The sequence below is a fragment of the Eurosta solidaginis genome, chromosome 5, assembly GCF_040869045.1.
Source record: "Eurosta solidaginis isolate ZX-2024a chromosome 5, ASM4086904v1, whole genome shotgun sequence".
In the NCBI taxonomy this organism is placed as follows: domain Eukaryota; kingdom Metazoa; phylum Arthropoda; class Insecta; order Diptera; family Tephritidae; genus Eurosta; species Eurosta solidaginis.
In genome coordinates, this window is record NC_090323.1 from 246,499,111 (window position 1) to 246,516,522 (window position 17,412).

Consider the following 17,412-nt stretch of genomic DNA (forward strand, 5'->3'; position numbering starts at 1 on the left):
CGTGGAGTCGGAAGCAGGGGCAATAGAAAGGTGACTCCAGTACAAGAAGGAAGACGCAGTATCTACTGCAGATTATAATAAAAAATGTAATGCGCGCTAACCTCCGAAGAGATTTTAGGCCGAGCTTCTCTTCTAATTTGCGTCGTGCTCCGTTTAGTTTTTCCTACAAATTGGCGGGATGGGACCTACTTGTTTTATGCCGACTTCGAACGGCATCTGCAAGCCAGATGACTTTTCACTGAGAGACTTTTCATGGCAGAAATACCCCGCTTAGAAAAATGTTCTTCTAATTGAAAAAACTTGTTTCTAAAATTTTTATGTTGCTGTGCCGGGATCGTCGGTGTGGTAGACGGAACATACTACCATCACAACACAGCTTCTGTTTTTTGCTCTAATCGTGTTAATTGTTTATTTAAATCATTCACAAAAGAAGGTAAGAAAGAAGTACCGTTGATATTAGAAATTTCGGAAATACATTTGCCTGTTTTATGGTTTTCCTAACTTCCTTTGTGCTTTTCTGAGTTTGAGCTTTTCTGAAACACATTTGAGTTTTTTGGTGAAATTTTGTTGAAAAAGGTGTAGTTATTTCTACGTATAGTTGTCCTATACATATGTACATAAATAAGAGGTTTTGCAAACCAATGTTGTAACTTTAATATTTTTCCAGCATACATGGTTATATTTGCGTCTTGAATTTCGTACCTTGATTTAAACAGTACTATTGCAACTTACCTGTCTGGAAGATCTTTCAACGCTGAATCTAAAATTTCAGGAGTTTTGTCCGTTCCTTGAGGAATCGTTTTTGATAGCTCATCTACAAATTTTTCATCTGGTAATTTCTCTTCTTCCGAATCAACCTAGAAAAGTGAAATTATTAAAATGTATTAATGCGACAATAACTGAATAATTTTGTTTAGTATAAAATGTTTCGCTGAATTGTTGAATATTTGTCAATTAAAATACATGGAAATACTGTATACAAGAAGTTCGCTTTATTCCCTCAGCCACATGACCAGTGTTTAGTTTAGTTTAGTTTAATTTAATTTTTTTTAGTTTAGTTTAATTTTTTGTTAAGTCTATGATCAAAAAAAAAGAATCTTACAGACTAGATACAAATGAATTAAAAGATATTAAAACCATATAAACAACTTATAAAGGTAATTAACGTGAAAATAAAAGAAAAGATAAACAATGAGTTGAATAAATATATAAAAATCTAATATATATTATAAATGGGAAAGTTTGGATGTTTGGATGTTTAGATGTTTGGATGTTTGGATGTTTGTCCAGACGTTTGTCTTTGTGACGCAATCACGCAAGAACGGCTGGACGGATTTGGATGAAATTTCGCACACATATAGCCAATAGTCTAGAAGGATCTACTAGCTATATTTTTTTGAAAAGGGGGAAGGTCCCCACCCTCTAGGAACAGTTATAGTTTAATTATTGTATTTTTTCGTCTTTGTGACTGAATCACGCCAGAACGGCTACACGGATGTTAATGAAATTTGGGACACAGACAGTAGTCTACTAGCGAAATTTTTTTCGAACATAGGAAGAGGGGTCGGGGGTCCCACGACCCCTTCGAGCAATTACTTTTTAATAATTATTACACATTATAACTTTAACGTATACTGGCCTTCACCAATATCACAGATTCAAGGGATCAAATAAGTCGATGGCTTACAAAGTGAGCAGTGACACCCTCCGCCCCCCCCCCCCCCCCCCCATTATCACCCCCCTGGTGTAAAATCTATAAATTGTTATAACTCAATATAAATTTTCTCCTAAATCAATAGTTTTTGGTATCTGGCACATACATATAGAGATCTAGACAATTTTGGAAAAAAGAGCAGCGGTCCTTCTCCTGCCGCCATCCGACCTCCTCCAATTGTTTTATTAGCACGCTTTTATTAGCTTTACCTGTATGTTTCTATGTAACTCTTCATTCGCTCCAACGCGCCTGCTGCCTTATTAAAATGGTTCCACAATTAACTTCGCCTTATTTGTAATCCCGTTGGGTTTATATCGAGGCCCTTCCGGCATCATTTTTGGATGGTTTTCGGGATCCGTCCGGGAACCCGTCGGGGTAATTTCGGGACTTTTCGGGTTCACTTGGGGTCCGTTCCGGATCATTTCTAGATGGTTTTCGGGATACCTTCGGGATCCCAGCAGGGTAATTTCGGGACTATTAGGGGATCATTTGAGGACCTTTCGGGCATCATTTCTGGATAGTTTTCGGGATCCGTCCGGGATCCCATCGGTATCATTTCGGACTTTTTCGGGATCATTTGGGGTATTTTCCGACATCATTTCTGTATGGTTTTCGGGATCCATCCGGGATCCCGTCGAGGTCATTTCGTGACTTTTTCGGGATCATTTGGTGTCCCTTCCGGCATAATTTCTGGATGGTTTTCGGGACTAATACGGGATCATTTGGGGAGCCTTTCGGTATCACTTCTGGATGGTTTTCGGGATCCGTTTGGGAACCCGTCGGGGCATTTCGGGACTTTTTCGGGACTAATACGGGATCGTTTAGCGACCCTTCCGGCATCATTTCTGGATGGATTTCGGGATCTGTACGGGAACCCATCAGGGTAATTTCGCGACTTTTCCGGGACTATTTCGGGATTATTTGGGGACCCTTTAGGGGTCATTTCGTGACTTTTTTTGTATTATTACGGGATCATACGGGGACCCTCTCGACATCATTTCTGGATTTTCGGGATTCGTCCGGAATTCCGTCGGAGTTTTTCGGGACTTTTTCTGAACTGTTTTGGGATAATTTGCGGCCCCTTTAGAGATCAATTCTCGATGGTTTTCGGGATCCGTCCGGGATCCCTTCAGTGCCATTTCGGGACTTTTTCGGGACTATTTCGGAATCATATTGGGACCCCTCCTTGATAATTTCTGCATGAATTTCGGGATCTATCCGGGATCCCGTCGGAGTTATTTCGGGACTATTTCGGGATCGTTTCTGGACCCTTTAGGGGTCATTTCGTGACTTTTTCTGTATTATTTCGGGATCATTTGGGGACCCTCTCGGCATCGTTTTTGGATGGGTTTCGGGATCCGTCCGGGATCCCGTCAGGGTAATTTCGGGACTTTTTCGGGACTATTTCAGAATCATTTTCCGATCCTTCATAGATCAATTCTGGATGGTTTTCGGGACCCGTCCGGGATCACGTCAGTGTCATTTCGGGACTTTTTCGGAATCATTTTGGGACCCCTCCTTGATAATTTCTGCATGATTTTCGGGATCAGTCCGGGATCCCGTCGGAGTTATTTCGCGACATTTTCGGGACTATTTTGGGATCATTTTGGGACCATTCGGGATAATTTCTGAATGATTTTCGGGTTTCGTCCGGGATCCCGTCGGAGTTATTTCTGGACTTTTCCGGGATCATTTGGGGATCCCTCCAGATTCATGGATGATTTTTGGTGATCTCGTCAGGGTCAAATGGGGACTTTTCGGGACTATTTCGAGATCATTTGGAGACCCTTCCGGCATTATTTCGGGATCCATACGGAATCCCGTCAGCGAACTTTCGGAACTTTTTCAGGGCTATATCGGGTTCCGTCAAAAACATTTCGGGACTTTTTTGGGCGTATTTCGGGATCATTTCAGGATAGATACTTCAGGGATAATTTCTGGATGATTTTCGGAATCCCTGCAGGATCCCGTCAGGAACATTTTGGGACCCCTCCGGGATAATTTACGGGTCATTTTCGGGATATGTCCGGGATCCCGTCGTACTTTTTTCGGGACTTTTTTCTGGATTATTTCGGGATCATTTTGGGACCCTTGCGGGATAATTTCTGTATGATTTTCGGGATCTGTCCGGGATTCCGTCGGAGTTTTTCGGGACTTTTTCCGGACAATTTCGGAATCATTTGCGGATCCTTCAGAGATCAATTCTGGACGGTTTTCGGGATCCCGTCAGGGTGTTTTCAGGAATTTTTCGGGACTATTTCGGAATCATTTTGGGACCCCTCCTGGTTAATTTCTGGATGATTTTCGGGATCTGTCCGGAAATTTTAGTATCATCTTGGGACACTTCCGGGATCATTTTAGGTCTGTTCGCAACCGGTAGTTCAGCACACATGACTTTTTAAATTATGAGCTTTTATGGCCGGGGATTTGCTGCTAATTATTCGTAATTAAAATTCGGTGTGTTTTATCTTCAATCTAATAGAGGTTTTTCGTTCTATTTTTGAGTTTTTTAAATGAATCGTGTAACGAACTGTTATAACTATAATTACACTTTTTGTAATATTTTAACCAACTAAATACCCGAAAAAGCACCACTATTTTCATCTAAAAAATTCTCTTTGGTTTTAGGTAATTGTAGTTTCACTCCCTTGTTCTATGAGTAGTAATTCTTTCACCCCTCTCATATCAGATAATTTAATTTAAAAACAAAATGTATTTTTTTTTAATTCAAGAAAACTGTATTGTACTATTCATGAAAGCGTACCTCTCAGCTTATTTTCTCATTTAGTTCTTTTTTTTTTTACTAAATTACAAAAATAAAACACTTAGACAAAAATAATTTTTAAACAGATAACTTGATAAGCAGGCTAACGTGAATAGCACATATATTTTATTTTCTCCTTGCGGACGGGGCCGCGGGTAAAGGCTAGTAAATTAATAAATTAAAGGCACAATTCCAGAAAAGACTCGAACGTACTTCTCGACAAAGAGAAATCAAAAAGTAAGCTCCCTGAGAGTCTATTAAATTCGGTAAGTGCGCGAAAAATCGGGTCGAACATGGAATAATTAAATTTACCGAAACGCAAGTAAAAGGGCAAGAAAGTACGAAGACACCTATTAGGTACATTAAAAGTAACTTTTGCTAGGAGAGCAGAACAATCCAAAGAGCCATCGATGAGATCATAAACAAACATTAATATGTGCACAGCTCTCCGGGTTTCAAGAGATTGGAGATTGATAAGCTTGCATTGCGAGTAATAGGATGGGGTTGGATCGTTAAAGTTAATAGAAAATAAGCAAAATCTAATGAATTTTCTTTGAACCCTTTCTATTCTGGCGGAGTGGACACTATAGATAGGATTCCAGACAACTGAGGCGTATTCTAGTTTTGAGCGAACTAAAAAGATAAAAAGTGCCTTCCTGGTATAGGGAGCCTCAAAGTCTTTTGCATATCTGCGAAGGAAAGCGAGGTTTCTGTAAGCCTTCGGAAGGACATAACAGATATGACTAACGAAAGAGAAAGAAGTGTCGAAGACAACACCTAGGTCAATAAATTCTTTGACAGAAGAATATCATAGGGCGTGGTATGCAAGGCGACTTAGAAAAAGAAATTTGAAAACATGTTTTGACATTTATGTAGAGATTATTGGCATTACACCAAACAAGAAGATTCTTTAGATCATTTTGTTGGAGCACTGCATCTGACGGGCCATTAATTCTACGAAAAATCTTAAGATCGTCATATAAAAGGAAAGCAGACGAATTAAAGCAGGAACCAATGTCATTAATAAAGAGCACAAATAAAAGAGGACCAAGAAGGCTACCCTGAGGTACCCCGCACGTTGCCAAGAAAGGTAGGGACTTACAGTCTTCAATTTCGACGCACAAAGATCTATTCGACCAATAAGATTTTAACCATGATAAGACAGAATGAAATCCAATGCATTCCAGTTTAAATAATAAGATTTTATGTGAAACTTTATCGAAAGCCTTTGAGAAATCAGTGTATACAGTATCTACCTGACAGCCATCCTGAAATGCAGAGATGCAGAAATCAGAAAACGACGCTAGGTTCGTAACAGTAGAGCGGCCAGCCACAAACCCATGTTGGCATGGGTCAATAACGCTTTTGATGACAAAAGTTAGCTTCTCTTTTATAATTTCTTCAAAAAGCTTCGAGCAAACTGTGAGTTTGGCGATAGGCCTATAGTTAGATACATCATTTTTATTGCCAGTTTTAAAGATTGGACATATGAAACCTTTTTTCCACCTATCGATAAAAGTTCCGGAAGGCAGGGATAAACTGAATATATGCCGAAGAGGGCTGCATAAAGATAAACTACAGAACTTCAGGACAAAGGCACAGAGGCCATCACTGTCACATTTTAACATATCATTGCTGACGTCATCGCCGGAGATAATGAGGGAGCCAAAATCTAAACGATCACAGAGCCCGGAGCGCGAAAAAGCGCCAGAACTTTTCAGAAAAATTGCTAGATGGATAAAGAAAAAGCTAAAAAAAAGTTAGATAACATTTTTTAAGACTATTTAAAAAGGCAACTTTTCAAGGGTTTAATTCTTTTTTTTTCATAAAAAAATGTCTGTCAATTTTCATCCATTTCAAATAGCTGTTGAATCAACTTGGCACAAATTGTTGATTCTGAATTGACCCTTTCGACAGTGAAATCTTACATTAGGTGGACTATATCATTTTCTTTGCCTTGTTTTTCTGATGTCTCTTGATAGGAGACTTTATGTATTAGGCGAAACTCTTCCTAAAAAAGCTAAAAATCAAGAATTAGCCTATTCCAATAACTGATAATAAACAAACCATAGCTGTTGTTCTGGGCATAAAAAGAAATTATCGGATGAAAAATAATAAAAATGATAGTATGTAATTGGATACCATAGATCTTTTAAAACATTTAAGCGAAATTTTTTTCCAACCCATATGGATTAATTTGTTGTTGCATTTGCATGTTAAATTTCTATCGGTATCTGGATCACTATTCATTGGAACATGAGGATATGTTTTCAAGTAGGGTCTGTTCAGTTAGAAATTCCGCTAAAATATATATATATATATTTTTTTTTCAAAAAACTGTTATCGACAACGTTTTTAGAGGACACTTTTGGATAGGTCAGGGTACTTATACATGAAAATTTTACAATCAAATAAAAATTTTTAGTAGGTCATGAAGAAAATCTTAAAAATCAAAGTCGTAAAAAAGTAAAAAAAATGAAATTTCCCAGGCTCGAAAATTATTTTTTTGGATATGCGTAGTGGAACTTTTTTTCCTGAGCCCAAATCCTATGGAAAAATTGATGGCACGATATCGGTTAATAAATCGACCTAGTCTAATGTGTTCTTCTATATTGCTTCTATAGTACTTCTATATGAATGCTGTCGCCGTGGTGTGCTGGTAGCGTGCTCCTCGTACGACACCCAAGATCCGGGGTTCAATTCCCGGGCAAAGCCACATCAAAAATTTATAATAAAGACTTCAACCATCGTAGGAGTGCGGGTTCCACTCCCGGGATAAAAGGCTTTGAAGAGATTTACAATGTATAATCGAAACAGTTGTCGCCTTGTCCGTCCAGTGTTTAAATTTTTCCCAAATTATGAAATAAATTGAGAATAAAGTTGCTTCAATTAGAAAGAAGTTTTTATTAGCGGGGTCACCTTTCGGCAGTGATTTGACATACACGTCGAGTGTATTTCTGCTATGAAAAGCTTCTCAGTAAAAATTCATCTGCCCCGCAGAGTTGCCGTAAAATACATATCGCACACTAACTACAAAAGAGTCATAACTTAAAATTTTTCAAAATCGGGTTTTTCCATAAACCAATTCACAGTACACATCTCTAACTGCTCCTTAAATTTCGCTGTAATTATTTTCTTCTTTAACTGGAAAATTACCATTATGCCAGTTTTAGTGTTGCTTGCATCCCTTGCGCTATATCAACTAATGAGTACTATTTTTAGTTGTGTCAATGTGCTTAAGAAGAAGTGAACAGTTTTTTTATGCATAAAGCGTATTATTTCAAATTCTGACTATCTTGTTGCAAAAAACTTTTAACTTTGTTGTGTATTAATTAAAATTGTGTCTTTTTTATACGTAAAGAGTGAGTTAATTTGCTTGTATTATTGTGAAATGTGCCATTTTTGATGAAATAATTGTGAATGTACGAGTAGTAGGTTCTCTTAGAAATAGTTATAATTAAAAATTGCTATATATTTTGTCCGTAAACAAATAATTACAACAAAATTTCGTCAATTCATTTTATAATGAAGGTCTCCTTCTTTGTAAAACTGGATTTCAGTATAACATTACAGACGTTTTCACATAAACCGTTTTTCTTCTCTCCTGAACATTTACATTTTTCAAGTTGTGACTCTTTTGTAGTTAGTGTGCGATATGTAGGACCCATGAACCAATAAACAGATCCCGCATTAAAAAAGGAGAGAGCAAAAAATCATAGTTAGCTGTGAAATAAATTTTCTCGGCGTGACGTCACGCTTTTGACAACATATTTCATTGCTGACGCGGTGTTCAGACTTTATTCCAATTGGAGTATTTTGCTCCGCTCTTACCTCCTACTACATTTCTTATCTCAAAGGTTTATTTGGGTCGAGTTGAAAACTAAATAGTATTACTACCTAATATCTTTTGGTTGAAGTTTTTATTGTATACGTATGAAAAGCTGATGGTTTACAAGTGACGATTGGATGAAATGACGTGAATTCATTGTTCGTGTCTTAAGACATATTTCTTCACATTTTACTCACAGTTTTTGTACTTTTTTCGTACGGAAGGAGAATAGAAGGAGTAAAATGTAAGCGGGCACGATCTGTAAATCCTGCCAATATTCAACATACCGGACTTCTTGAAGTTTTATATAAAAATGAAGTACGTTGAGGTTCGCTAACCCTGTTTTGCGATAATAGTCGCCAATTGGGAGCACACAGCGAGGTCAAAGCTTCCTCCAACTGTCTCTCCCAACTCAGAGAAGGTTTTCTCTTTCCTCTGGAATACTCAAAGAGCCATCTCATCTTCTCTCGACACCTTCCATGATTCCGAGCCATACATAAGGACAGGTATGATGAGTGACTTGTAGAGCGAGAATTTTGTTCGTCGAGAGAGGACTTTACTTTTCATTTGCGTAAAGAAGCACTTGTTGGCAAGAGGTATTCTCCGTTTGATTTCTAGGCCGACATTGTTTTTGTGCTTCCCAAATCACAGTCTCGAATTTATATCCGTCAACAGTGACGTTGCTACGAAGGCCACGATCACAGCAAGTACTTCGTCAAGACAAGAAACGCGTATGTCAGAAATGTCGACACAGATTACATCAAAGTTGGAGACAAAACTGAAATAACAAGAGGCACACATAACAGTACAACTCGAAGCGCAAGAGGCGCGTATATCATCAAAACTCGAATCGCGTATGGACGAGAAAATAACGCAGTTTGAGGAAAAAATCGAAGCTGAGGTGGATGCTTTGAGAGGTCGTATACAAGAGTTGCAATTAAATCGCCCAGCTGTTTCAGCAAGCAATCCAAAGGTAAAATACCATCCTTTGACGATTCTGTTCCTTTCCAGGTCTTTAAGCTACAGTTTGAGAAGAGCGTGGCAGTGAACAACTGGAATGCTGAAGATAAAGTCGCAGCTCTATTCGTAGCGTTAAAAGGACCAGCTGCGGAAATCTTACAGACCATCCCAGAGTACGAGCGGAACAACTACGAAACATTGATGAGCGCTTTAGAGAGACGTTACGGAAGCGAGCATAGGAAACAGATATTCCACATTGAGTTGCAAAACCGCTACCAAAAAGCATATGAGACATTGCAGGAGTTTGCTTCAGATATTGAAAGATTGGCTCATCTTGCAAATGCGGACGCACCCGTGGAATACACTGAAAGGGTAAAAATCCAGAGCTTCGTAAATTGCATACGAGATGTGGAAACGAAGCGGGCTACATATGCGAATCCAAAACTAACATTTGCTGAAACGGTATCGCATGCACTGACTCAGGAAACAGACTCACTTTTGAGTAAGCCAGCGTACAAAGCCCATCGCGTGGAAGTGGAAAAGCCAGACTGGGTAGACGCAATTTTGGAAGCATTGAAGGGTACGCAGCAGAAGAATAATGATACAGTCAAATGCTTTAAGTGTGGAAAGCCAGGGCATATTGCGCGTTATTGCAACACCAACCCTAACAGTTCCAAAAATGTGGGTGGTCGTAAACGCAGGGCAGAAGGAGATGAGCAAATCTCCAAGACAAATTAATTGTTAAACTAAAGCGAGTCAGCAGCAAGGGGCGACAGCTGACTCCCCCAATTGAATGCCCCATAATCTCTATCTCACAAATTGGAAGAAGGTCGAGCAATCTTACTGTCGGAGGACATGTGGATGGAAAGGAACGTTTACTGACTGTAGATACGGGTGCATCTCATTCCATCATTCGAGCGGATTTAGTCAACAAGAAGATAAGACCATTGCATGGAGCAATATTGCGTACAGCCACTGGAGAAGACAGCACGGTTCAAGGAGAAGTATCATGTAAAGTCGGAATTGGGAACGTCACGGTAGTACACAATTTTATAGTGGCAAAAATTGTTGATGAAATCATAATTGGAGTAGACTTCTTAATCGACCAGGGTATCAAGATCGACATGCAAAGCAAGACGATGAGATATAACAACATGGATGTAACACTTAATTCCGGCTACGAGAGAGGCTACAGCAGTAAACGAGTGCTGGTGGAAGAGAGTCAGCAAATACCACCAAAATCCGAAGCAGTCATCTGGGCAAAGGTTGATGGAGATTTTGGGACAAACAAATTGTGGGTTGTCGAAGCAGCAAACAAATCAGCACTAAACATACTTGTAGGAAAAACCCTGGCTATGACAAAACAAGATGGATGTATTCCGGTAAGAGTACTCAATGAGTACAAGTCACCACTCAAACTGACTAAAGGAGCTATTTTGGGAAGATGCCAAGAGGCTGAAGTAGTTATTAACTGTGAACAGCTCCAGGAACACGTTTCAGCTAGTAATACTGATCTTTCAAATGACATCACGGCATGGACGCAGGGGCTAGAGGAAGCATATCAGAGTAAGGCAAAACAACTGCTCCTAAAGTACGCGAACATATTTGACCAGGATGGTTCTAAACCAGGCCGCACCAACGTTGTGAAACATCAAACTGACACTGGAGATGCGAGGCCGATCCGTCAAGCTCCACGTAGTGTTCCACTGGCGAAGCGGGAAGTTGTGAGTCAAATCATTCAAGAAATGAGCGACAGCGGCGTCATCGAACCATCAGCTAGTCCATGGAGCTCACCGTTAGTACTTATAAAGAAGAAGGATGGAAAAATAGGGTTTTGCGTGGACTACCGGAAGTTGAATCACGTAACGAAAAAGGATAGCTACCCATTGCCAAGAATTGACGACACTCTGGACTCGCTATCTGGTACGAAATGGTTTTCCACGCTGGTCTTGAAAAGCGGCTACTGGCAAGTGGAGGTGAAGGAGGAAGATAAAGAGAAAACAGCCTTCAGTGTCGGTGATGGTCTTTGGCGATTTACAGTGATGCCTTTTGGACTTTGTAATGCACCAGCTACTTTTGAGAGACTCATGGACCAGGTACTGAAAGGACTACATTGGAAAACATGCTTGGTGTACCTGGACGACATCATCGTATTGGGCAAGATTTTTGATGAACATCTTAGGAACTTGGAGGAAGTTTTCCAAAGAATAGCTGGCGCTGGTCTGAAGTTAAGTCCCAAAAAGTGTGCGCTGTTTAAAAAGGAAGTAAATTATTTGGGTCACAAGGTAACGACAGAGGGCATCTGCACTGCGAACGAAAAGATAGAGGCTGTAAAGGATTGGCCAAGACCACAGAACCTACATGAATTAAGAAGTTTTCTTGGGCTGTGCATTTATTACCGCCGATTTGTACAAAATTTTTCCAGCGTATCCCATAGCCTCCATGAGCTTACAAGAAAAAAAAAGCTTTTGAATGGAAGGAGCAAGAAGTGGCATTCCAAACATTGAAGGAGCGTTTGTGCACTGCCCCAATGTTAGCATATCCGATTCCAGGAGCAACATTTATTCTAGATACAGATGCGAGTGGATATGCTATAGGAGGCGTTTTATCACAACTGGTCGATGGACAGGAGAAGGTAGTTGCATATTACAGCCGTTCGATTGGAAAACCAGAGAGGAACTACTGCGTTACGCGGAGAGAGCTGTTGGCATTGGTATAGTGCATTAAACATTTTCACAAATACCTCTACGGCCGTGTCAGGACAGATCACGCAGCTTTAAAATGGCTTCTGCAGTTCCCTAATCCGGAAGGACAATTGGCACAGTGGATCGAGCGACTACAAAGCTATGACTTTTCCATTGAGCATCGAAAAGGTAGTACCCATGGAAATGCCGATGCAATGTCACGAAGACCATGTAGTTTCGAATGCAAGCACTGTTCAAAAGCCGAGGCTAAAGAAGACATTATAGATGTCCGGCTAATGACTATAACATGTACAGATGAATGGGACAAGGAACAGCTAAGAAAGTGTCCGCTAGAAGATACAGATCTGTCACGTGTTATGCAAGAGCTCGAACGAAACGAAAGACCAAACAGAGAAGAGATGTCAGCAGAGAGTCCCATTGCGAAGTCATATTGGGCACAGTGGAACAGTGAATTGATATCCGCTTGCCTTCATCGAGTATGGGAAAGTGAGGATGGTAAATGCAAGAAGAAAATGATAGTTGTTCCCAGAAAGAGGATTCCTGACGTGCTCAGCGAGCTGCATAATGGTCCAAGTGGAGGTCATCTTGGAATCACGAAGACGCTCGAGAAAATTAAGCAGAGATTCTATTGGGTTGGTTGCCGTCAGTCGGTCACCGAGTGGATTGCCAACTGCGAGGTTTGCAACAGAGCGAAAGGGCCCAAAACACGAAGTCATGGCCAGATGAAGCAGTATATTTCAAGTGCACCATTTGAAAGGATCGCCATGGATGTCGCAGGGCCATTTCCTTCTAGCAACCACGGAAACAAATACGTACTGGTGATTATGGATTATTTCAGTAAATGGCCAGAGGTATACCCAATCCCAAACGAAGAAGCAGAAACAGTAGCAGAAGTTGTTACAAACGAATGGGTTGCAAGGTGTGGTGTACCAATAGAGATACATTCTGACCAAGGCAGGAACTTTGAATCAGCTGTGTTCCAAGAAATGTGCAAGAAGTTGGGCATTAGGAAAACACGGACAACTGCATTACATCCTCAGTCCGATGGTATGGTGGAACGTTTCAATAGAACATTGGAAGAGCATTTAAGGAAAGTAGTAGACAAGTACCATAAGGAGTGGGATACCCGCATACATTTATTCCTGATGGCTTACCGATCAGCAGTGCATGAAACCACGGGCCAAACCCCTGCAAAAGTAATTTTTGGCAATGACCTTCGACTGCCAGCTGATTTGAGGTTTGGGATAGATGCCGATGCGGAAAGAAATGTCAAGAAATCCACTGGTGCCTTGGAAGAAGAGCTGAGAGAGATACACGATCTTGTAAGGCAACGAGCAAAGATTATGAGTGACAAAATGAAAGCGAGATATGATAAAGCATTTAATTCGGAAGGGTTTCAGGAAGATTTGGTGCTGTTATACAACCCACAACGAAAAAAAGGTTTGTCCCCGAAATTCCAGTGTAATTGGGAAGGCCCATACAAAGATGTAAAACGGATCAACGATGTAGTTTACCGCATACAAACCATTGGCAAACCACGAACCAAAATGAAAGTGGTTCATTTGGAAAGGCTGGCAGCGTATAGATCGAGAGATTTGCCTGATCGGGACGATCAGACTTAGGTGGAGGGCAGTGTTACGAATATTAGCAAAACTAAGGAGTGCTGCCATCTCTAAGCCGATGCTAAGCAGTGACGTGAATTCACATCCATAGATCAATCATTATGTATCTACATAAACGAAACAATAATTGCGTCTACACATATGTACCATGTACGTATACGAGCAGCGGAGAGTCAATGCACAAACACAGGCATATATCTGAGATACTCCTATAAGTATGCAATGAGAAAAACTATAAAATTGTGCAATTGTAGTTACAGCTGAGAAGTTTGAGAGCTGCTGGACTAGTAGATTCTGGAAGCGCCTAGAAGATGCGAACGTTGAAATCAGAGAGTATAAAAGGCAGCAAATGTAGAGGCGCTGGAATTCAGTTTAATTTGAGCTATCAAACAGTTTCGATTAAGACGCTATCTAGCGAGCCATAGCAGTATTATTTTGAGAGTGAGTTTCATTTGAGCTATCAATCAGTTTGGTTATTAAGCAAGCTATTCGTTGCACAGTTTGACTGTTATTGTGAAGTACTTTAATAAAGGGCATTTTGCATTATTACAAATTGGAGTCATTTATTCAACAGTTTAGTGATTCGAACTTAGCAGAGGATTGCAAATAAGAGGATTTGCAAGAAATTCGTTACAATATTAAACATATCTGTTTATTTAATAAAAAATATGTGATATGTATTGTACTGGATTGTTACCTTACAGTTCCTCGTTTTATGAATAAAATTGAATAAGACAAAATTTCATTGTAATTTTTTAATGCAAATTGACTTAATTTTTAAGGTTTTACACTAATAAAAAGACGTCCAGGAATTAGAATTTTTCAGAAATTACAATCACCTCAAAAACAAAGTGATTCTAATTTGTGAGCGTCTACTGTATACTGCTTCAATCATACAAATTTTGTAGGCTGCCTTTTTTTGATTCCGAATTCAAAACTCATTGCATTTTACAGGGCATTTGTAGTAGTTTAAGCTGCCAGCAACATTCTATAACTTCTTAATCAAAAAATTAAAGGAACAAGGAAATGTGGATATTAAATAATATTTTATGCAATAAAAAAATTTCCTAAGAACCGTAAGATTTCTTTTGTTGGCGCAGCGATGATGGCCATCTTCCTTATTTTATCCAAATTAATTGATGTATATTGGAACGATTTTCCGTCATCCCTTGTCAAATTTGGTTTCGAGACAAGCCGTTGTGCCATCATCAGTGTCGATTTTCGTTTTGATCTGTTATTGTCGTTTGTCCTTTATTTTTAGTTTGTAGGTGACATGAACAGGAATTGTCAAAATTAATGCTTGTGTATATTTAGTTATGTGTATGTGCTGTGTGCTCATTCAGAAACGAGGGTGAGGTTTACTGATCGATTTGTGTGGCTGTCTGAGGCAAGTAAAAATATAGTAGATTCTAACATGGCACATAGATTTGTCCAAATGAACCCTTCGGCTCCTCCACTGATTGCGCTACCAAAAATCCACAAGCCGCACACGCCAGTGAGGCCCGTCATTAATTTTAAATCGGCATCATGTTACAAACTGTCCAAATATTTAAAAACGATATTGAAAGATACTCTGGAGCTAAGGGACGAATATGCAATAGCTAACACAACAGAACTAATAGAGAAACTTGAGACCGTAGAGCTAACAGAGAACAGCAAATTGGTATCTTTTGACATAAAAGATTTATACCCATCAATACCACTATCGGAGACTTTGGACATAGTTAGCTCAACAATAGTTCATAATACAAAAAACAAAGTGAAAAGTATGCAAATCACAAATATGCTAAGAACCACTTTACGTCAAAACTATTTTCAATTCAACAATAAAATATATAGGCAAACAAACGGTCTTGGAATGGGAAGCCCCACATCAGCCATTCTTATGGAAGTGTTCATGCAAAATCTGGAAGAAAAGTACATGCAGGAGCTGAAGTCTAAATTAGGCGTGTCATTTTATGCTAGATACGTAGATGACATAATATGAATTTTAACTACTAATAACAAAGAGCTTGTACTGGAGTACCTCAACAAGCAGCACGGAAATATAAAATTTACAATGGAAACCGAAAAAGATGGGGGAATCAACTATCTAGATCTCACGATAAATATTGATAAAATTGCCAAAAGATTTAACTATGATATATATAGAAAGCCAACGGCCACCGACACAATAATACATAATACCTCAAATCACCCCCAACAGCATAAAAATGCAGCATTAAGGCATTTGGTACATATACTTGAAAGAACACCTCTTACACAAGAGGCATATAAGAGAAAGCTTGAAGTCATATATAACATTGCTGCAAACAACGGATATAAAAAAGCACTAGAAGATAACCTCAGAAGGACGCATGGTGAACAAAAAAGAAATAATGAAAAGGAAAATAATAACACCTGCACGACTATGACATATACTGGAAAAGCAACATATAAATTGGCAAACTTCTTTAAAAAATACAACATTAACACAGCGTTCAAAACATCGAACAATCTAGGGCGGAAACTAAGAACTAACAATAACTCAGAGGATCCGTTTAGCAGTCAGGGCGTATACAAGCTTACCTGCGGATGCCAACATAGCTACATAGGACAAACAGGACGGCAAATAAGAACAAGGTTCAGAGAACATATTAGAAATTACAACAAAAAAATACGGAATCCAAACATTGTACCAGAGTCTAACTTCGCGAATCACATGGTCGAAAATTAATGTTCCCCAGCAAACATCAATAAAACAGTTAGGGTTCTTCACATACAAGCAAAATGCCGACGTCTCAACATACTCAAAAACATGGAAATCTACAAACAGAAAACATTCGACGGTAGAATAATATACGAACAGATAAACACAATTTCTGACAAGAAACAAAATAATCACACAGGTACAACAGACAAACACAGAACAACAAATAAACACAAAACAATTGACGCACCAAAACAACAAACCCACAAAGAAGATCAAACAGCTAAAATTACGGACTTTTACCTGCCTCATTCAGCCACACAAATCGATTAGTAAAACCCACCCTCGGGTCTGAATGGCACACAGCTAAATATACACAAGCATCAATTTTGACAACACCTCTTCATGTACCTACTAACTATAAATACGGGACAACTGACAACAACAGATCAGAACGAAAATCGACACTGATGATGGCACAACGCCGAAACCGGTTTGTCTCGAAACCAAATTTGACAAACGATGACGGAAAATCGTTCCAATATACATCATTTATCCAGCCAAATTAATTGTTTTTGTAATGTGGCTGAGTGATAGAATCGGCGGCTTTTACACCAATACGACTGTAGATGCCCGTGTTTAAGTACCAGTACCCGAAAAGCTCCACGGTAACCTTAGGTTTACCGCAAAAGTCCGTGCCCATCCGATTTTCTTCATATATTCAATTTAGTCACTAAATAACGATTTTGCTAAAAACCACGAGAAACCCAAGTTTGTGTTTTTCCGCAAAATTTGTATGGAATGTCACTGTTTGAACAATTAAATATGGTTCGTTGTAAGCATACATATATGTAATACTCCTATATTGCTAATCAAAAAAAATTTGTTTCTCAGGGTAACCGCCTTGGTTCAGTGTTGTTTCTACTATTCATTCATGACCTTCCAAATCTTTTAAAGTACTGCAATCCGCTAATGTACTCTTCTGATGTCAAACTTGTTATGCCTATCCGCTCACTAGAGAATAGATAGATCAAGTCATCAATCAGATCTGAATAGGCTAGAAGTACAAGTCATGTGCTTCACAAGGAAATTCTACCAATCCCACGAGTATATGATTGATGTTAATTCC

At 39.2% G+C, this 17,412-nt stretch overlaps 1 protein-coding gene across 1 annotated transcript in view; it reads right to left on the minus strand.

The window, feature by feature from the left end:
- Cds (CDP-diacylglycerol synthase) overlaps positions 1-17,412 on the minus strand; it is a 48,048-nt gene that overhangs the window by 17,410 nt on the left and 13,226 nt on the right. The window contains exon 2 of the mRNA XM_067789358.1: positions 733-857. Within this exon, the coding sequence (XP_067645459.1) occupies positions 733-857 (125 nt within the window). The remainder of the gene's footprint in view (positions 1-732; positions 858-17,412) is intronic.